Consider the following 22500-nt stretch of genomic DNA (forward strand, 5'->3'; position numbering starts at 1 on the left):
GGCGGCGTGGCGAGAGGGGGCCGGTTGGTTGGGGACTATATGATCGGGCAGCAGATCGGGGCTGGGGCGTTCTCCACTGTATGGCGGGCGCGACACCGCGTGCGGGGTACGGAGGTGGCCGTCAAGGAGATCGCCATGGACCGCCTCTCCAATAAGTTGCAGGAAAACCTTCTGTCCGAGGTCTTCATCCTCCGTCGCATCAACCACCCCAACATCATCGCCCTTTACGACTTCATCCAGGTCCCCTATCCTTCCTCTTTTTTATATATATATTTTTCACAAAGGATAACTCGCAAAGGCAGGATTCTATCTCAGGACCTTGCGATAAATTGTCAAAGTCCATACCAGCCAAGCTAGCTGACATCTTCGTAAAATCAAGATTAAAATTCAAACCAAAAAAATTATCTCGGATGAGGTTTCAAACCCTCAAACTTTTGGTAAAAGGGTTTGATACCACCGGACTAATCTTTAAGGTGTAAAAATGTTTTAGTTGTGGTTTCAAGCTCTCAACTTTGGTAAGTCGTTCTGATACACCACCACCATACCAATGTTTAAGGTGTAAAAAAAAGTTCTCATGGAATAATTTCTTGATTGCTTTTGTGAATGTTGGGCTCTTCCATACATGAATAATTGCAATTGGTTGCTGTGATGATGCTGCACAGAATTACCTCTGCTTTATCTGCTCATGTGAATGTAAATTGTTACTACCGTTGTGTTCTTTCCTTGTACCTGTGAGGAGGAATTGTGTTAAGGTATTAGGATGGTTTTTGAGTCAAATTATGCTTGGCCCAGGTGTTTGTCGACGAGACCCTTACCTGATCCTTGATTTTAGCTTGGTGACATACCTCTTGTTGTTGATGAGTGAGGTCGCACAACTTAATACAAGTGAGAACTAGGAAGTTGGAACAACACCAAATGTACTTCTTAGAATATACTGGCTGCAAAATCCTGGTACATTAGTAGTGTTTCACTATTACAGGTTGAATGCCATGGTTTTGTGGAGAAATCTTCAGTTTTAGTCTGGTCCTAGAATCTAATAAGTGAAGCCCTGAATAAGAGATGAATATGCTAGGGAATCAGCAAGCAGATTTGTCAATCAAGCAGCTACTTGAAACTTCCTCATATGTTTGCATCTTGCAACCCATAAATAGTACATTGACTTTAAACTTCTATAGATGTTTGCATATTGCAGTTCATAAATTGAGGTTTATTGCTAGATATTAAGCAGATTTGATATATTGCACGCTAATATATTTATATTTGATTTGGTATGGTACCAATATACTGGTCTAATATGAATTTGATTAATGCTAATATATCAAATCTAGACTATATATATTCATAATTCATAGGTCAACCCATTTGAGGAATGATATTAGCTCTTGTCATTACCCACGAAAATAGCCACCCTAAGTATATGGGTAAAACTGTATAATTTGATCCTTGCACTGCCAGAAGCCTCATGCACAAGGTCTTTTTTTTATTATCTCCTTTGTCATCACACCTTGTAAGTCAAGTGTACGGAAAGAGATACATAACATTATGAAAATCTAAGCGCTTCAATAAAATTAATAGAGTAAATAGATGCAACCATGCTTGAGGTTAGATCTATTTTGAACAATTTATATTTAGATTTGTTGAACTTTTTAGTGCCATATAGATGTAATAGACCAGACCAGATCTGTTATTAATTGATTTGGGATTTCACTAGGGAGTTTTAGTTGCTTGTTTGATGTCATTTAGGTATATATTTTGGAAAAGATATAAAAAGATAGATGCAACCATGCTTGAGGTTAGATCTATTTTGAACAATTTATATTTAGATTTGTTGAATTTTTTAGTTCCATATAGATGTAATAGACCAGACCAGATCTGTTATTAATTGATTTGGGATTTCACTAGGGAGTTTTAGTTGCTTGTTTGATGTCATTTAGGTATATATTTTGGAAAAGATATAAAAAGATAGAATGCCTTCTTTATTAACATTATGGTTGATAGGATTTTTTTTAATATAAATGCTTCCCCTTAAGGGGACTCAAATTTGCCAATGAAACTAGATGTGGTTGTGGGTGATTGTATTTATTGATGATTAATTCCCTTTTATTGAGTCCATAAAGCAAGTTTTAGAAAATCGATCCAACTAGATTATATAGGTGAGGTGATACTGACACCAGCTGCTTGTCCCCTTAAAATAGTAATGTTGAAACAAGGATTAATCTTAGTTCAATGTCGATTCTAGCACCTTGTTGGATTAGTATTGTACTGATATACCAGAGACGGACAGTGTTAACAACTTGTATCACCCAGTATTAATGAAAAAAAGTTAAAACATGGAGTACTGACCGGTACTGATCTATATGGTTCTCGGTTGCACTGGTAAATACTGGTCAGTATGTACTGATTGATCATTATTTGAAACAATGATTGAAAATTTATGCAGTAACATAGTATACTAGTGTATCGGTCGTGACTCAGCTTTGTATATTCTGCTTGGTAAACTTGGTATACCACTATTCTTCAATCGACTAATGAGGCACTAATGAGGCTATATCTCCTCTTTTTTCTTTCTGCTTTCTGTAGTTCTAAAATCTTTAATTGAGTAAACTAGGAGACCTGATTTATTTATGAAACAAAAGGATTCTTTTGCTGGTATGATATGCTTTTCTCCTAGATAAAGAACTGCTGGCTATCTTTCTCTCTTCTTTATTGATTATTTTGATTTTTTTCCTAACTTTTTTCCTTTTCTTTTGCTAGTACAGTTGATTTGGTTCTTTTGTTGGTTAAGAACAGTTCAATTTCTTTTCAGTTGACCCTTTGTGGACTTGATGCAATTTTCACCAGCTGATAGTACTTTTGTTCTTGTTTTATTTTTAAGATAGTTCTTGTAGGTCTTTATTTATATTTTTGTGAAAGCAAATTGAAGTAGCAAAAAATCTTAACTTTGCATTCATGCAGTTTGCTAAATCTGTACTTTTGTTTATGCATATTATATTGAATCAGAGCTCTGGCAGAATATATCTCATATTGGAGTACTGCAGAGGTGGCGATTTGTCTGTGTATATACAGAATCATGGTAGAGTTCCAGAAGCAACTGCAAAGCATTTCATGAAACAACTAGGTACCATGGTTTGTATGTTGGAAATTTTGTTATTGAAGCTCGTACTAATGTGTTTTCATGCAGTTTGTTGTAGAGACTTTGATTAATTTAATTTTAGATGATTTATTCTCTTTACAGCTTCTGGTTTGCAGGTTCTCCGTGATAACAATGTCATTCATCGTGACTTAAAGCCACAGGTATTATCCTTTTTGCTCCCATACCATTGCTCGATCTCTATTCTCTAATATCTGAAACTTATGGATATTCTGCATAAAAGGTGGCTGAAATGTTGTGCATCTATATCTTGATTTTTCTAATATGTTAAGACTCCAAGCCTTATTTAATTGTCAAGAGCAATTGGACTGTTCACCTGATTGAATGAATATTTACTGGCTTACTGGCTTCAAATATTAATTATTCTTCAGGGCTTTCATAAGCCAATTTTTCTCTCTGAATTAACAAACTTCCTTTTTGTGTCTGAGCCAATAGTGGTTAGTCTTTAGTCAGGAGTTCTCTATATTTGGGTGATTATAAGCTTAAACTGGATATACTTTTATAAAAAAAATTATACTAATTTTCAAAGACAACTACATCTTTAGCTAGGAAGCATATATGTTGAAGTAATCATTTTGTTGCAGAGCCTTCTTCCCCCTCTGCTTCTGCTCCATCTCCCTCCTCTTCTCTCTCATCTGTAATTTGGAAATGTTTCTGTCACCATCCCTTTGCCTCCTTCCCTCTCCTCTTCTTGGTTGTGGCTCCATCCTTCTTCTCCCTCTTTTGCTGGTGGCAAGTTGAAACCCTTCTTCAACTACTCCCTTGTCTTTTCCTCTCCTCTCTTGGCCATGGCTACTTCCTCTTTCCTCCATCCTCCTCTCTCGACCTGTCAACCACTATCTAGAACTGTGGCTGTCACACTCCCTGCTCCTCCCTATTCTGCCCCTTCTCTCTTCTCTTTTCATTCTATCGGCCATAACATAGAATTGCTTTGGTCATGATCCCCATTCCATTCTCTTCTTCACCTTCCTCTCTGTCATCCCTTCTCTCCTCTTACAACTATCACTAAGAACTGCCACTATCCTCACCACTCCCCTCTCCCTGCTCCTCTTCTCCACCCTCTCTCTCAACTGCAACCTAGATTTGCCATTGCTGTCTCCCTGCTCTCCTCTCCTCCCTCTTTTGCTGGTTTCTCTTTCTTCTCCCTCCTCTCCTCTCTTGGCACAGTCTGGAACCAACAGTGCTGCCCGTTTCTTTCTTTTAAGCAATTTGGTAACTGAATTTGATGAGCTTTACTAGAATACATCTATTTTTGTTATTATAAAGGAAGAACCATTCCTTAGATGTTGAATTGTTATTGTTAAGGTTCTCTACTTTATATCACTAGATGTTTGATTGATATTGTTAGATTGTTATCCTTAAGTCTCCAAAATATCTTGCAACAAGTTGTTCTTCTAACTCGAGTGATATTTTGGGCCATCAATTTTAGAATATCTCGATGAAGTCGACAATAGTTTTGTTTCTTTATTGAAGATTTTTGAATTGTGAAAATAGAGTTTGAGCATAATAAGGGAACATTGGATGAGAAATGGTTGGTTGTGTAGATTGAAGTAGCCCCACTTAAACTGAAATGGGAGAACATTTAGGAGGTTCAGATGTCCAAGACGTTTAAGTGACCACTAAAAATAACAAGATATTTCACATTAGGTTTAAACTTTAAAGAGTGCAACATGACAAAGATCACTTAGTTTCAAACAATAAAGAAGGCTTTTTGTTCCTTAAAATGTCTATATATGTTTTCCATGAAAGGGTTGGCAGTGATGGTTGCCATCATGTGCATGTATTTATAGTGCACTTATCTTTTAGCTTCTTGGTCAGTCTATTTGATAAGTGGCCAATTGAAAAAAAATTGTCCATTCAAAATATTATAAGCTGTTGGACAGACTGATTGTTAGATATGCCACCTTGTGTGTCTTCATGATTGATTATGTTCTTGTCTGTGATACCTGGAAAAGCATATATTAGAAATATGTAAAGCTGATAATATGTATTTTTGTACAGATGTTGATTTTATAAGTATTTGTAGTTAGAGAATATAACAATTTTGCATTCTTGACAATTTTAGAGGTTAAAATCAAGTGGTATTTAAAAACTTTATACCAAATATTTTATAATGAGAAAAGAAAATATTTTGTGATGGTTTACTATGTTAGTCATTACAGGATTATAGTTCTGAACAAGGTTTGCCATACCGGACTGTACCGCCCGGTACGGGCGGTACATACCGGTCCGACAGACCAGCGGTACGCGGACCGCCCCGTACCGTATCGAGTACTGTAGCAGTGTACCGAGTACTGTAGAAACGAGGAAGCAGCGGCGAGCGGCGGCAGCAGCGGCGGCGAGCGACGACAGCAGTGGCGGCAGCGGCAGCGGGAAAGGGAAAGGGAGCGGAAGGCGCGAGCAGCGGGAGGCCTCGAGGGAGGCGCGAGCAGCGGGAGGGCTCGCGGGAGGCGTGAGCAGCGGGAGGGCTCGAGGGAGGCGCGAGCAGCGGGAAGGCTCGCGGGAGGGCTCGCAGGAGACGCGAGCAGCGAGAGGGCTCGCGGGAGGCGCGAGCAGCAGGAGGGCTCGCAGGAGGCGCGAGCAGCGAGAGGGCTCGCGGGAGGCACGAGCAGCGGGAAGGCTCGCGGGAGGCGCGAGCAGCGACAGCGGCGAGCAGCGGCAGCAGGAGCAGCGACAGCGAGCGACGAGATCGCGATCGGGATCGGCAGCGGCAGCAGGTTAGGGTTGGGGTTATATCGGTTTAGTTGGTTCGATTGAACCAACTAACAATCGAACCAGGACCGAACCAGACCTAAAATTCTGGTTCGGTTTACCCAGGCGCTCGCCCGAAGCGCCCAGCGCCTGGGCTCGGGCGAGCGCCTAGGCGGCGCCTGATTGAAGCGCACCGCCTGGGACATTAGCGAGGCGCTCGGGCCTCGCCTCGCCTCGCCTCGCCTCGCCCGAGCGCCTAGGCGAGCGCCCGAGCGCCTTTTGCAATCACTGCCTAGAACCAAGTATATTTGTAATATATTCATCATGATTTGCATTATTGGTCTGTATCGATATACCGACTAGCTGTTGGTATGGTACGTACTGAGTTGGACCAAGCATACCAACACGGTATACTGGGGTGTACCAATGTTCTGCGTATACCGAGCAGTATGCTTCGGTACGTCAAACCTTGATATTCATGAAGTCTTGAAGATGTCTTAACCACAATGACATCAAATCACACTTTGACTCTGTAGGTTATTACCATCATTCATCGGAGATATCATATGCTATAATGTTATCTCACTTGAAGCTTCGGTATCATCTTTTATTTAACTAATTTATTCTCCTGAAAAAAATGTTATAGAATATTTTTTACCTTTAATCTTATAATAATGTTTTTATTGTCTATAGCATTGTCTGATGTTTTCCTAAAACATTAGGAAACGTGTGGTACATATCGCTTGAGTAGCTAGTTGACTGGTACATGAAGCAGTTCATTTTGACAAGATGCAGGAATATGTCCAGGTATAGGTCCGTACAGGGTTTGTATTGGGCGATACGATTGATACAGGTCCTCTATCAGTTGATATGTGTTGGTGCCGGTCAGAGTTTGACTGATAATGACCCAAATCGGTTCTAGTTTAACCTCAACAGTCACCAACAGTCAAATTGACCGTTGGGGCCTCTTTAAATCCCCCTTCCTCTCCTCTCTTTCACTCATACTCATTTACTCTCATTCTCACTCTCTTACAGTCACTTGTGATTAAAATTTCTAATCGGTGGTTAGTGGTAGTCAAGCTATTGATTTGGATAAAGAGAGATTGGAACTTAGGATCCGGTGGAATTTCTCTCCAATTAAAGGCATTTAACTTTTCCTATGTTTTATTTATAATTTCAAATAATTAGAAGCACATTAATGCATAATAATGAAGGTTAAACGTAAGGTCATTGTCATACGTTTAGTCCAGATTAGGTCTATTCTCTTACATTTAGCCCCAAATTGGGGGTATCTAAGGTCAATCACGGCTTGTTATTAGTTGTTTGATTATGAATTTATTGGTTGATTAAGTGTTTTTCCTTGTATTTGGTGCGATTAAAGTCTAATTAGAGTTAATTAGTGTCAATTAGGTGTTTTTCTTTTAAGTTTTCCTCATAACATAGAATTAGATACACTCTTATTCTTACTTAAATATAATTTATCTACCAATAAATTTGGACAAAATATCTCAAAAATATCTACCAATAAATTACGACTAATCCTCAAACAACCACCATGCCTCGTGTTAAAAGAAAAACTGCTTACACATGGGCTTTAATTCAGAATTCTATATTTTCTTATTCTGATTTTTTGGGTTAACTGCATAGTTATTAGAGTACTTTGGTGTTTGAGAATTTACTGTTGAAAATCAATTTCAGCTGGAGTTATTTTTGGGCAGCTTATTATGCTTTAATCTGCCATCTTAACTTTCTTTCACTGGTACATTCAGTTAGGTTATTTATTATTGTTGTTTAAATATTTTCAAGCAATGTTTAGATTTTAATGTACTTCATGTCTAGTTAACAGTTAATTATTTCTGTTGCTAACTAAACTTAGTTTTGAACTTTAGAGTTGCAACTGCTTTTACTTTAATGCTTAAATTTTTGTAAGACAGAATCTTCTTCTCTCATCATATGGTGAAAATGCTGTCCTGAAAATTGCAGACTTTGGCTTTGCAAGGTGAGTTTTTTATTCTTGTTCTTGCTTTGTTTATAATATTAATGCTGTATATTTATTTTGTTATTGTTTTTCATGAAATTGATATGCATGGATTAGCCAATCTTATAGAATGTCATATATGTGATTCTTATTTTCCATAATTAATGATCACTACTTGCAATCTTTTCTTGTGAGCCTCCCCTTTGCTTGACATGCTAGCCTTACGATGTTGTACTAACGTTACAAGTTCTTTTTATTCAATATTTGTTGATCAATGTAATGAGTTGTTGCATTACTAACAACATGAGTTTCTTGGATCCAAATGAGCTATGTAGAATAGGTTGATTTCTCTATCCTAGAATACCATTAACCAAGGCATTTCTCATAAAATTGGCTCAGATGTTGCATCTTGCCAAAATTTGTCTGAGATCTTGTTATCTATTTTCAATAGAATTAGAAAAGAAACATCATCAGATATGTTTAGTTGTTTCACTGTCTTTCCGTTGGTGTATTGTGAAAGTGGACCACTTCAAATAATTCATGATTTAAGATTAAAAAGATTTTGACTGTGAACTACTAATTCCAGTGTGGTCTTTTGTCTGCATCTTCACACTGTCAACTACACTGGTGCTAAAAAAAAAACTTTGGTACTGTTCTAAGATTATATCTTTGCTAATTTCATCATTATTTTTTTGCCTTTATAAAATTTTCTAGCTTTTGCGAGGTTATGCTCTGAGATATTTTTCTAGAGCCTTTTTTTTTATTCATAATCTCTTGCAATGTCTAAATAATAATTTTAACTCAATTTTCATTGTCTTTCAACATTTCAAATATGCAAGACATGCTTAGTATCTCATAATCAGTAAAACTTTTGTTGGAATGCCATATTTCTTGAATTGCTTTTTCTGTTTAGATTGTTTTTCTGGTCACTTTATGGAATATATATATATTTTTATATGGTGCTTTGGCTGTCTATCGTAATAAACTCATGTCAGATCTCTGCCACCTCGTGGCTTAGCTGAGACTCTCTGTGGTTCACCTCTTTATATGGCTCCAGAAGTAATGCAATTTCAGAAATATGATGCGAAGGTGAGTTCCAATTATTGCCACATAAGAAATACCATCCATAATTCATGCAGGTCTGTTGACCATGTTTCACTCTAATAACAGGCAGATCTATGGAGCATTGGTGTTATTCTTTATCAACTTGTGACAGGAAAAACACCTTTTACTGGAAATAGTCAAATACAGGTTGGTTTGCTTATTTAGTTTGTTAATGATGTACCACATAAGCAATTGTAATTTTCCAGTAACATAGGATCTTTCTCAAGCAGTTGCTGCAGAATATAGTCAAAACAAATGAGCTAAGTTTCCCATTGGGCTACAATTTGAGTTGTGACTGTATGGATTTGTGCCAAAAGTTATTGCGTCGTAATGCAGGTATGCTGCCTTTTCACTTGAAAAGATGATTCATCATGTAAGCCTTCTTTGAGCCATGGAGTACCAATCAACATTAAGAGAACTCAATGGAAAACTATATTTCAACAACTGGCTTTTAACTATATGTCAACCCCCTAATATGCTAAAAAATCCTAATGAAGATGAACCAAGGCAAGAGAAGGATTTTGTTTGATGGACAGCATGATTACACTTATTGTTGTTTAGATTCCTGAAATCAAGGAGCAACCCTCCAAGTTATCCTAGACTTAGAGCAGAAAGCAAGGAGCAACAAAATTTGCAACAAGAAAAATGTAAATCTCGAAGGCAGATATGTCAAAGTGCTTATCGAACAGAAAGCATTACAAGAGACTGGTTCCTGTTTGCAAATCTTACTTGGGCTGCATCATTCATGATAAATTCTTTATTTCATTGTCCAACTTCTTCTCTCCTTTCACTTCTTCCAGTTTTCTTCTGAAGTCAGTTCATCTTATGCAACTCAATGCTCAATGAGAAGTCTAATCATACAGTTTTTCTAAAAGAAAAGAACTTAGTATGCTTATTAAACAAAAGAGGGTATACAAGTAGCAGACAAGAGGGGAGTTTCTCCCTGGGAGCAGCTGCTAGAAGAACAAAAGCCCTTGTAGCCAAGAGATGGGCTTACCTATTGACCACTAGGGATATGAACAGCTTTAATGACATTTACTATGCTGGAAATTCTAAAAATGTCCAGGAACATAGAGTGGAGGTACCAGGGTATGTGTGAACTTTGTTGACAAAATTTACACAGGTTAGTGAATCTGTGTGGAGCAAAATTTGTTGAAGTCCTAAGTCTTGGGCCTTTTGTAATCCATGAAGGATGGTAGAACATTCAGCTTGAAGGGGGGAAGCGGCAAATGCAAATGCATTTGTCTAGTTATGCAGTGGATCTCAACAACTTTGTCTGCATTTGTGTTTCCTACTTATATCATAGCAAATGCAAGAGCTTTCCTCTTCATTAGAATTCATTATTTACTAGACGAATACCATCTTTGAGCCTTTTGTTTTTCTTTTCGCTTCAACGAAAATGATGAAAAAAATGTTGAATCTCGGATTTTGATGATGAAACCAATTAATAAGTGTTTATGATTTAATCTGCGTTTTGAATGACGCAGGATGCTTCGATCAGGAAGAGACAATTAAAGCAGGAATAATCATGTTGGACTGGAGGAAAACATGTCAGAAGATTGGACGTCGGGCCGGAGGATCGGTCGACGTATCGATAGAAGGCTTCGGGCCATGAACTCGGGCATCGGGCCAAGAAGAGCGGATATTGCGCTAAGGATATCGAAGTTGCGGAGATCAATTGGCCGATTGGACAATAGGTCGCAAGAGAGAACGATGCGTCGAAGAATCGGATGAAGCGTTGATGGACCAATGACGTGCCGGACGACATGATTCATGCTTAATAATAACTGTCTAGATCGAAGTGTGTTTTTATGTGTGTAGGATTAACTACGATAAAAAGGCATAAAGCAAAATGAAGTCCCGAAGTCAAGAACGCAATTTCGTTGGGAGTTCGAGAGTTCGTCGGAAGTTCTGTCGGAACTAACCGAGAAGTCCAGGAGCTTGCCAAAGAAGCTCGTCGGAACTCGCCAAGAAGATCGTTGTGAAGTCCAGGAGCTTTCCGGGAGTCCGTCGTAACATTGCCGAGAGATCATCGAAAGTTCGCCGGAAGATCGTCGGAAGCTCGTCGGAAGAAATCAGACTTATCTTGCTTAGAATATATCTTAGGAATCGTAGTTAGTACATAATTAGAGTTGGGATTGGGAGGTAATCCCATTAACTCTGTTAGGGGCCAGTTGGGCTCGAACTTGGGCTGGTTTAGGTCAGATTCAAGGCCCAACCAAGGTGCTGAAACCTTGGCCGGCGGTGGCATCGCTAGGGCCGGTGTTTGCATCGCTAGGGTCGGCGTTTGCATCTCTTGGGGAATAGCACCCTAGGAAATCTGGGCGATGGTACCGCCCAAGCTAGGCGGTGGTACCGTCGGCAGTAATGCTGCCAGTGGTGGTACCGCCCAGTGGCAGATCCTACGACGGTAGTATCGCTCGCCCAGGAATGACGGTGGTACCGCCAATACCCAGGAAACCTAGGATGAGACCTTTTTAGGCTCCGAGTTTGAATCAACTTGAAGTCTATAAATACCCCTCTCATCCCTAGTTAACAAACACAAGCACAAAGAGTTTAAAAGTGAGAAAACGCTGTAGAAATCTTGTGAGAAATCCCCTCATCTAGCTTAAACTTAGAATTCTGTTTAGAGAGGAGTGTGTGCTTGTAAAGGTTGTCTCCTAAACCAGTGAAAAGGAGAAGAGGGGTGTAAGAAGGAGGTTGATTTTCACCTATTAAAGGAAGATCGATAGTGGATGCCGGTGGCCTCGACGGAAGAGGAATTGGCGGAGTGGATGTAGGTCACGACGGTCGAACCACTATAAAAATCCGGTTTGCCTTTTCTTTTGTGCAATTTATCTTACTGCAAACCTTCTTACTGCTTTCAATATGTTTATGAATACGCTTTCAAGTTGAGCAAGTTTCCGAAATCGGTTTTATCGTACGAAACGAAAGAAAATTTTAGAACCGACGTGATTTTACTGCTGCACTAATTCACCCCCCTCTTAGTGCCGACTCGTTCCTAACAGTTGGTATCAAAGCCTCGTATTTCTCATTTAGTTTAACACCCTAGAGAAATGACTCTTTTCGGCTTTCAAGAGGGTTACTCTCTCATTTGTCCTCCTTTTTTTAATGGGATGAACTACACATATTAGAAAACTCGAATGGGAGTGTTCTTGCTTTCTTTGGAATTGAACTTATGAATTACATTGTTGAAAATGGTTTTCGTAGGTCTTCTCTTCCAATGAACCATTGGAATAATTTGGAGAAGAAGACATTTTCTTTAAATGCTAGAGCTATGAACGCTCTATTTTGTGCCTTGGACAAAAACGAGTTTAATCGTATTTCTACTTACCAAACGACTTTCGATATATGGCACACTCTCGAAATCACACACGAAGGAATTAATAGAGTAAAAGATTCTAAAATAAATCTTTTAATGCACGATTTTGAACTTTTTTGAATGAAGTCGAGCGAAACCATTGTTGACATGTACACTCGTTTTACGGATGTCGTCAATGGTTTAAAAGCACTTGGCAAATGCTTTTCTAATTTTGAATTCGTTAATAAGATTTTATGATCGGTTTCTAAAAATTGGGATTCGAAAATAACAGCTATTCAAGAATCAAAAAATTTGAATACTTTTTTGATCGAAGAACTTATCGGGCCATAATGACCTATGAAATGACGTGCAATGCACGTAAAAAACTTGAGAACCACCTTCCAAAGAACAGGAAGGATTTTGGATAAAGAACAATTGAAGACCACTCGAGTATAAGCTCAAGTGATGGTGAACTTGAACTCATCACTATGAAATTTAAAAAGATCATGAAACAAAAATTAAAGAACAAAAAGAACGCAACTACTTGCTATGAACGCAAAAAGAGGGAATAACTTTGGGATGAATCGAGCTCCTCCGAAGACGAGGAGAAAATCAACAAAGGCGAAGTGGCAAACCACGCCATAACGACTTTCTACAACGCGGTAAACAACTTAAACGAAACTCCCTTAGTTTACTTTGAAAGTACTTGATGTTCTTCATGAGTTATTTTTAATTTAGTTTAAAAAAATTATATAAATTTTTTTTTGAAAATTGCATGTTTAATAATGTAATGAAAATGCAAAAATTGGGATCATACTAGTAATTTTAAAAATGATAATGAAAATTATATATATTATGATAAATAAACAAAATTATTAGACATAAATCTAATACTTAAGATAAATCCTATGTATGTTTTAAGAAGCAATAATGTATATCTTGATTATTTTATTTTATGCATGAGGATTTGAAGTAATCATTTGAAATTATATGTTTTGGAATTATGTGTTATACTTTTTGATCTTGATGATTTTTTATTTTTCCGTTTTAAACGTTGATGCATGGTTTTGACATAAGAACAAATATTTGGGCATGCTAATATAAAGTCAATCACACAAATTGAAACTAAAGAAGTTTAGATATCTTTAAGAATCATTCAACATTATGTTCAACAAAACCATGCTTGATGTCTTAATGAAAATATAATGATGATTTGACAGCATGCTAAACGAGTTTATATTTCGAACTTATACATGATAATTTTTGCAATCTTTTGAAAGTTCTTTTTCGGTGTTAATGAATGATGCATGTTTTTATTTGGCATAAATGAAAAAGGCATGCTCCTATGAAATCAATCTTATGAATTGAATCACTAAAAAGAAGAAAGCTTTCTCTTTAAAAAATTTCTCTACTTTATCGACTTTTAAAAAAGGAGAGACTATTGAACCTATCTTTATTCTTAGAATCTCTTGAAAATGATTTTGATTTGATGATTTGGATTTAAATGAGCTTTATCTTGATTTTTCAAGATTTATAACTTGATATTTCTTATGTATGAATCAAGATATTGTATCATTTAATCTCTTATGTTTCTTTTTGTTATTTATAAAAAAAAGAGATTTGTTGAAATAAATTATGTTTTGTGACATTCATGAAAAATTGAGACATTATGCATGAATCGAGTTCTCATGAGAATCTATTTACGTTGTCTTCATTAAATTTTCTTAAAAAGATTTTGATGATTTTGATCATTTGAATTTGAATGAGTCTTTACCTATATCGTGATTTTGATTCCTCGGGATTACTTGAGATTTGAATTTGAATTATAAAATTTCTTATGCATAAATTGAAATCTTTTTCTCCTGCGTTTTCTTTTGTGATTTACTAAAGAGAATATCTTTTTAGGAATTCATGACTTAAAATTTCTTTTAAAGATCTTTTACTATTTGATCTTCTATGATTCTACTTGCTATATATTAAAAAGAAGTATTGGTGAACTCATGATCTTGGATTCTCGGAATCAAATCTTGATATTTTTCTTAATTGAATTAAGATCCCTCACTTTTTATTCTCGAATGATTTCTTGCAGTTTATTAATGAGAATATTTGTCCTAATGAATCACAATGTTTCCATGATTTTTTTTTTGGACTCACAACTCGAGATGATGTGCTTTGAAGTTTAGAACATGATATACATAACTTGATTTTTCTTTCATCTTTTGAAACTCCCTTGTATTTATTTAGTGTATATCTCATCACCCAATTAATTTTTGATATTCTTCATGTGATGAAATTGATGTGATGATATGAATGCATGAAATACTCATGATATTGTTTTGATGCTCTAAAATGATATAAATTTGCTAGCTTATGAGTATCATGTATGATATGATGATTGATTTATTTTTAGTATCATGCATAGAGTAAGGATGATATGTAAAGTTTTAAATTTGTACATGTTGTAAGTTGAAACTATAATGATACACAAACATATTGAAATAATGATTGAAACATTAATGGAATTATGAATGATGATTTGATATTATGCATGCAATACTTCAACTTATGATAATAATGCATGCAATGATAAAATATTCATGATGAAAAATTATTTTAACATTCATAACTTGATTTTTCATCTTTGATTATTTATCCTTTGTCATGATTTGAAAATTGTTGTAAAGGGAAAAAGAGATATTAAATTGTATTCTTCCCTTCTTTTTGACAATGACAAAGGGGGAGAAAAATTGCTAGCTTGCTCATCTCAAAAGAGAAGCAAGAAGTGCTATCTTGCAAATCTTAAGACGCATAAATGCAAACTTACAATATTTGTAATTTTGCATATCATTAAACTTTATGATGATTTGGTGATTATACATGTTCTAAAATGTTGTAAGGTTCATTAGCTTGCATGATGTAGAACTTGCTATCTTGAATATCACCAAGAAGTGCTATCTTGCCTATCTAAAGAAGCAAAAAATGTTAACTTAGCACATCTAGCAAAACTTATATTTCAAGAATTAAGAGTTGCTTTTTTGAACATCTCAAAATTGCTAGCTTGTATGTTTTAAAATGTTGTAAAATTATTGCTAGCTTGCATGATGATAAAATTGAAGATTATGTTTAGTATACGATGATTTGACATTATATCCAAACATTTGAAAGTTACATTTCTCCTTTTTGTTGATGACAAATGGGGAGAAGTTTGATCATGTTATGTATGATGACGTGTTGCAAAAATATTCATGATGAAATTTGCAATGACTTGAATTCAGCTTGAATTCAAGGTTCTATCAATATGACATATTGATAGGGGGAGTTAAGGTTAACTCCGTCATCGATTGGTTGTCATCATCAAAAAGGGGGAGATTGTTGAATCTCGGATTTTGATGATGAAACCAATTGATAAGTGTTTATGATTTAATCTGCGTTTTGAGTGACGCAGGATGCTTCAATCAGGGAGAATCATGTTAGGCCGGAGGAAAATATGTCAGAAGATTGGACGTCGGGCCGAAGGATCGGTCGACGTATTGACAGAAGGCTTCGGCTATGGATTCGGGTATCGGGCCAAGAAGAGCGTATATTGCGCCAAGGATATCGGAGTTGCGGAGGTCAATTAGCCAATTGGACAATAGGCCGTACGAGAGGACGATGTATCGAAGAATCGGATGAAGCGTCGATGGACCAATGACATGCCGAACTACATGATTCATTCTTAGTAATAATTGTCTAGATCGAAGTGTGTTTTTATGTGTGTAGGATTAACTACGATAGCAAGGCATAAAGCAAAATGAAGTCCCGGAGTCAAGAACGCGATTTCGTTAGGAGTTCGAGAGTTCGTCGAAAGTTCAGACACTCGTCGGAAGTTCTGTTGGAACCAACCGAGAAGTCCATGAGCTTGCCAAAGAAGCTCGTCGGAACTCGCCAAGAAGATCGTTGTAAAGTCCAGGAACTTGCCGGGAGTCCGTCGGAACATTACCGAGAGATTATCGGAAGTTCACCGGAAGCTCGTTGGAAGAAATAAGACTTATCTTGCTTAGAATATGTCTTAAGAATCGTAGTTAGCACATAATTAAAATTGAGATTGGGAGGTAATCTCATCAACTCAGTTAAGGGTCAACTGGGCCCGAACTTGGGCTGGTTTAAGTCTGATTCAAGGCCCAACCAGGGTGCTGAAACCCTAGCCGACGGTGGCACCGCTTGGGGAACAACACCCCAGGAAATCTAGGCGGTGGTACCGTCGGCAGTAATGCTGCCAGCGGTGGTACCGCCCAATGGCAGATCCTGCGGTGGTAGTTCCGCCCAGTACCCAGGAAACCTAGGATGAGACCTTTTTAGGCTTCGAGTTTGAATCAACTTAAAGCCTATAAATACCCCTCTCATCCCTGGTTAACAAATACAAGCACAGAGAGTTTAAAAATGAGAAAACGCTATAGAAATCTCTTGAGAAATCCCCTCCTCTAGCTGAAACTTAGAATTCTGTTTAGAGAGGAGTGTGTGCTTGTAAAGGTTGTCTCCTAAACCAGTGAAAAGGAGAAGATAGGTGTAAGAAGGAGATTGATCTTCGCCTATTAAAGGAAGATCGATAGTGGATGTCGGTGGTCTCGATGGAAGAGGAATCGACGGAGTGGATGTAGGTCACGACGACCAAACCACTACAAAAATCCGGTTTGCCTTTTCTTTTGTGCAATTTATTTTACTGCAAACTTCCTTATTTGCTTACTGCTTTCAATACGTTTACGAATACGCTTTCAAGTTGAACAAGTTTTCGAAATCAGTTTTATCGTACGAAACGACATGATTTTACCACTGCACTAATTCACCCACCCCTCACCCACCCCCCACCCCCCTTCTTAGTGCCGACTCATTCCTAACAAAAAAAACATATGTGACTGACTCCATTTGATCTAAACACCCTTTGTGCATCATGTTTGTCGAATATGTCCATTTTAACTCAAGGCTTTGATCAGAAGTCTGTGAAACCTAAAGCAGCAATTTTGAAGCATAGAAGATCAAGATGGAATCTCGTACTCCCTATAGAACTCTAGGGATAGAAATGTATTAATACTTGGATGCTGATGCAGCAATTTTGAAGCATAGAAGATCTAGATCAAATCTCATACTCCCTATAGAACTCTAGGGATAACAATGTATTAATACTTGGATGCTGATAATTCACATTGATGAGTTGAATAGAAAATTGACACTTGTACAACTTAAATCTGTAGGATAGATAGTCAGTGATTTATTGCTAGGTAGACTGCTTACCAGATATATTAAAGTTTAACTGCACGTTTGTTGCTTTGACATTTTTCTTGCATAGCTTGTGCACTGTTTTGGGTAAGGTATGCAATTTCGTACCGTACCGGAGTTTCGACGTTCGTTCGGTTCGGTACGAAACTATATATATATATATATATATATATATATATATTCTTTTTTTTTATAAAAGGCGACGTCACATTCCTTCTCCCACGCGGGGTGATGTCGTCTCGTTTATATATATATTTATATTTATATAAAATATATTTATAAAAGACGATGTCACGTTGCCTCGTATATATATATATATATATATATATATATATATAAGATTATATATATTTATATATAAATATTATTATAAAAGGTGACGTCGCCGAAAAAGGCGACGCGACGTCGCCTTGTATATATATATATATATATATATATTTCGTTCCATTCGGTAAGAGGCGGTCCATGTACTAGTAAGCTGACGGATCGGTACGAAGGTATTGACATAAGGTTTTGGGGCTTTGCTACATTTTCGAAATTGCATACCTCGGTTTTGGGGCTTTGCTACATTTTCGAAGGTATTGACATAAGGTTTTTTAGGAATGTTGAATTTTTAGAGGTGAATTTTGTTTGTTGACCTGTCATTTCAACTTTTGCCTTTTTCTCTCTGCCTCCTTTTTATCCTCACCTGTAGAGGCATAGGAGATGGAAAGCAATCAAAAACTGGTGGAACTTGCATTTTGCTCATCCAGCCAAATTCTGGTACTGGACCAGACTACTCAACACTGATTGGTATTTATTCTCTTCTGTTTTCCTATAAAGCTGGGTAGTATGGGTTGGTATACTGACCGGTATATCAGTACCAGACCAGTCTGACCGGTTACTAAATTTGGTATTGGATTGAGATTTAAATCCTTGGGAGATGGACATTACCACAGAGCTGTCCCTCCATTAAAAAATTATATAAGCTATATTACCTTCTTGGTCAGAACCTCAGTATATAGTTTAAGCTTAATATTTCATGGCATCCTGTGTCATTCTAAATCATCAATTCCTTCCAGTGGAACGGTTAACATTTGAGGAGTTCTTCAATCATCAATTTCTTTCAGAACAGCCTTCCCTTCACACTGCAAGGTCAGAAATGTGTTTCAAATACTTATGTTTTTAGGAACTTCATAATTTTGACTTAAAACTGTGCATTTGCAGGATGAAACCTAAAAAGAGAGATGGAATTCCACTGGTTGAATTTAGTCAAATAAGATCATTGGGAGCAAATTCACATGATGACTGTCTGCCTTTCCCTTTAGATGAGGATTCTGGTGGGCAGGAAGGAAACCTTTCTCATCCCATGAGCAAGGGTTTAACAAAAACAATTTCTGACTTATCTTTTGATATTGGACATAGGAATCAAGCTTGTAGTCCATTAAAAGATATAGCTACTTCTTCCAAATATAATGGTTGTTGGCATGATTCTAGTGGGTCTCCTGGTCGAAACACCAAAGATATTAAGTCTTTCATGGAGCAAAAGCCTTCCTCTTCCAAAGGTCTGATATGTCTTTCTCAGCCTACTACAGTTTCCTAATACAGTATAACTTTAAAGATTATGCTAATTACTTCTGTGATCCGTAGATTCTGCAGTTGTAGATTCATTGGAATTTGTTGATCAAGACTATGTCCTTGTTCCTGGACCACCTCTGGAGATGTCATCTTCCTCAGTGAGTCCCTCGAGGCCGAGCAATTCACCATTCAAATCAGAAAGTTCACCAATTACATCTCCTAATTTTAGTGCATCAAGTGCACCAATGCCAATAACTGGTGCAGCAGTCGGTAATGCTGATGCCCTCAGAAACCTTGAAAGTTGTGGCTCTCCTGCATCAGGAACTTCACATGGATCCATGGACATGGCTGATGTGTCGGAGCAGTCACCTGCTCACTTCATGATGAGGATTAGATCATTGCAGCAGTTTGCATCTGTCATAAAAGATGTGGTCAAAGAAAAGGTGAAGTTTGTGATTCTCATCTTTTTTTCCTGTCTTACCTAACAGTATCTTATGTTGGACCTTTTATCAAATGATTAGTTTTTCTGATACCATTCTATGTTTTGGTTCCAGAATAACCCAAATTAAGGTTGAACAATGTTTATTTCTCCAAATGTGCTTGTGTTGCAATTATGCTGGTTAAAGCTCTTTGATCAAACTTCTTTAACGAATAGGAACCTCAATTTACTTCTCTAACTAATTTTTTCTATTTTGTTTCTCATGGTTTTCGTTAATGTGCAATGATGCAAAATAACTGACCTTCAGATGAAATTGATTTTCTATTAATATAATACTTTCAATACTGAAGATATTGATATCTTTTCCACGAAATACAGCTTTGTCATTGGTATCAGCACTTCTCTGTCCAATTGGAACATAATTTTTTATGATAATCAACTAGATTAGCTGGTAAAGGATTTGACTGATAATAACGATGTCTTGGATCAAGTCCCATCTTCATCAATTACCTTTGTAAATAAAAAAATGCAAATAATAATAATTTAAACTCACGGTTTGGTTTTCTTAATATGTTTATTTCTACAATTAGTTATTCTCTAATGTTAGTCCATTTCTCTCATGTGCTAAAATACTGTTGGACTATGTAATTCTCAGTTAAATCATTTAGTTTAATTTTTTTAGCATTTGTTCTTGAGACTGTTGTTTGACTTGGTATCTTTCTGCAACATTGGGCTTAAAATAATAAAAGATTGAAGATGGTGGACAACTGGAAGCATTCTCAGTTCAGCTAGTGGTTCTTGCTATTTGGAAGCAAGCACTGCATATTTGCCATGCGCAGGCTGCATCAGCTATAGAAGGAAGTCAACGAGAAGTAAGAACCTGGAAAAACTGCATTTCCAACACGGTGGAATATGTCAGCTGTACAGATCCTCAAGCATCAGGTGCTGTTTGTTCAGAGATTGAGAGGGACTTTCTCCTAGGTGTCGAGTATGCTGAGGAGCTTGCCATGGACATTAGGCAGATGACAGGTACGATTTTAAGTTTTTATTTCGAACCCTTCGTTTTAGTACACATATATATTGTCTTTATTTCTGATCCTTAACATAAGAATCATGCAGTAGCTACTGAGCTGCCGGATGCAATTGAGATAATATTTCAATCTGCGCTTACATTGGGCAGACAGGGCGGTGTAAGTAAAACATTTTAGGTCTTTTAATTTTTCATTCTAGTTAAATAAGTTAATATCATTTTTAGTTGTACTGATGTGGATCTCATTATCCATTTCAAGTAATCATGACAATGGAATTTTGTGGGTTATTTTTATCAATATCACCTCAATAGAACATAATTAACTATTTGTTGCCTGAAACAAACAGGTGGATGAGATGATGGGAAATGCAGAGAGGGCATCATCACGGTACTCAAAAGCAGTATGTCTGTTACATTTTCTTCTAGGAGAAGCACCGTCTCTCGTCCTTAACCCACCATTTTCCCCAACAAATTCGGACCGTTACCGCCTTCGTGTGTACATTGATGTTCTCAGCAATAGACATGGCCAGTCCCGGTTTCAAAGAATGGGCATCAAGTGCGAGGATCAATGGAGCTCATAAAACATTTCTTTTGAGCCGCTGGTTGATGTTCCATTACGTGTGGTATCAATTATTTTGTATAGTGATTCTTTTGCTGAATGGCTTGGCATGGTTGATGGTGTACTGTATGTAACGTAACCGTGAAATGATGTTATCAACGCTGGCATTTAACACCTTTTAATTGAAAACATGGTTTTAGGAGATGTGTTGCTACGTGACATAGCTGTTGCTAATCACTGGTTTGGCGCAATCCAAGTCGATCAGGTGCTTATTGTTCTTGATACTTTTACCTACGCCAATCTAAAAGTTGGGACAAGGAAAGGCTGAGTCTTGGCTACCTATGTGAGGAAGGATTAAAAGTATTTAGAGGGATACAGGCTCACATACGCTATTCCCAAACTTTGGAATCATCGAGCAGTATATTGTGGTTCGACAAACTCGGCAAGAGTGTCGTTGGAGTAGACAATACAGATTTGGGTTTGATAGTGTATTATTAATAAGATCGTATTGCATAGTTAGTCTCATGTTCCAATTCACTTGAGACTATTTTGTAAACGGTTTAGTGTATTAAAAATTATTTTTTTAGAAAAACCTTAGATTGTTGGATAAAGTTTGGTAAAGATGTGTCCCTCTTTAAGGTTATTTGGAAGACAAAGAGACCAAATAATGCGCCCACGAAGCCGAAACAAAACCTTGAACATAGCCCAAAGCTTTCTGGGAACCACAACGAAGATATCTTTTCTCTTATATAGTAAACGTGGAGGGGTCTCCTTACCAGACAACTGTTCAATCGTCTTTGAGAGTCAGGAGGATTCTTTGCTTAGGACTATTTTTATATTTAATGCTAAACTAGGCGTAATCCTGACAATATTTAGACGAATTTGCTCTAATGAGAAAAAAAAGGGTAGATAAGAGAAAAACAAGGATTAAAAGAAACTTTTAAGAATAGTTTCACTTTCCAGATTAGCTAAGAATATTTCAGCACGTTGCTGCTGCCTTGAGCCCTTCTCTGTAAGTCTTGTCCAAAATTTCTTGAAACAATTAAATTTTATTTTCGTTTTTGACGGTGTGCAGCAGCTTTTGTTGATTCAGATGACATCAGAACTACTTGCTCTTGATGCCAACGGCTCTCCTTTGATCATTAAATCCAATCTGATAGCTTAGTTCAAAGATTTGTGAGAGTTTTGTTCAACTAAGTGTACCTACTAATAATTTTATCTTGTTATGATCACGATATCTCTAACAGGGAAGGCTGTTTCGCTAAAGAAACTCCGAACGTGTTCCAGCTTTAATATGAAATCACAGAGTTTAAACTATATATATATATATATATATTATTGCAACTTACATTTAGTACAGGTCATACAGCTAATGTGAAATTAAAGTGATCAACAATTGGTTGTCCAATGGAGGAAGAAGTTACCTCCTCAGACATT

General features: G+C 37.1%; 1 protein-coding gene and 1 long non-coding RNA gene across 4 annotated transcripts in view; one reads left to right on the forward strand and one right to left on the reverse strand.

Annotated features, from left to right (window-relative positions):
- The window catches only part of LOC135619293 (serine/threonine-protein kinase ATG1c-like), a 21588-nt gene extending 323 nt beyond the window's left edge, over positions 1 to 21265 (forward strand). The window contains exons 1-13 of one of the 3 annotated variants that reach the window (XM_065121179.1): positions 1 to 240; positions 3001 to 3118; positions 3236 to 3294; positions 7777 to 7841; positions 8816 to 8909; positions 8991 to 9071; positions 9155 to 9260; positions 18540 to 18612; positions 18685 to 19022; positions 19108 to 19478; positions 20224 to 20503; positions 20597 to 20664; positions 20852 to 21265. The exon at positions 1 to 240 is cut by the window's left edge and continues 323 nt beyond it. In XM_065121179.1, coding sequence (XP_064977251.1) covers positions 1 to 240; positions 3001 to 3118; positions 3236 to 3294; positions 7777 to 7841; positions 8816 to 8909; positions 8991 to 9071; positions 9155 to 9260; positions 18540 to 18612; positions 18685 to 19022; positions 19108 to 19478; positions 20224 to 20503; positions 20597 to 20664; positions 20852 to 21085 — 2127 coding nt within the window. In that variant the 3' untranslated portion in view covers positions 21086 to 21265. Of the gene's footprint in view, positions 241 to 3000; positions 3119 to 3235; positions 3295 to 7776; positions 7842 to 8815; positions 8910 to 8990; positions 9072 to 9154; positions 9261 to 18539; positions 18613 to 18684; positions 19023 to 19107; positions 19479 to 20223; positions 20504 to 20583; positions 20665 to 20851 lie in introns of those variants that run through there. The other 2 variants (XM_065121178.1, XM_065121180.1) reach the window with 2 other exon arrangements.
- Positions 21266 to 22371: 1106 nt separating this feature from the next.
- The window catches only part of LOC135618361 (uncharacterized), an 836-nt gene continuing 707 nt past the window's right edge, over positions 22372 to 22500 (reverse strand). Inside the window, exon 3 of the long non-coding RNA XR_010488984.1 lies at positions 22372 to 22500. This exon is cut by the window's right edge and continues 105 nt beyond it. This is a non-coding gene — a long non-coding RNA (uncharacterized LOC135618361).

Source organism: Musa acuminata, chromosome BXJ2-8 (genome assembly GCF_036884655.1).
Source record: "Musa acuminata AAA Group cultivar baxijiao chromosome BXJ2-8, Cavendish_Baxijiao_AAA, whole genome shotgun sequence".
Taxonomy (NCBI): Eukaryota; Viridiplantae; Streptophyta; class Magnoliopsida; order Zingiberales; family Musaceae; genus Musa; species Musa acuminata.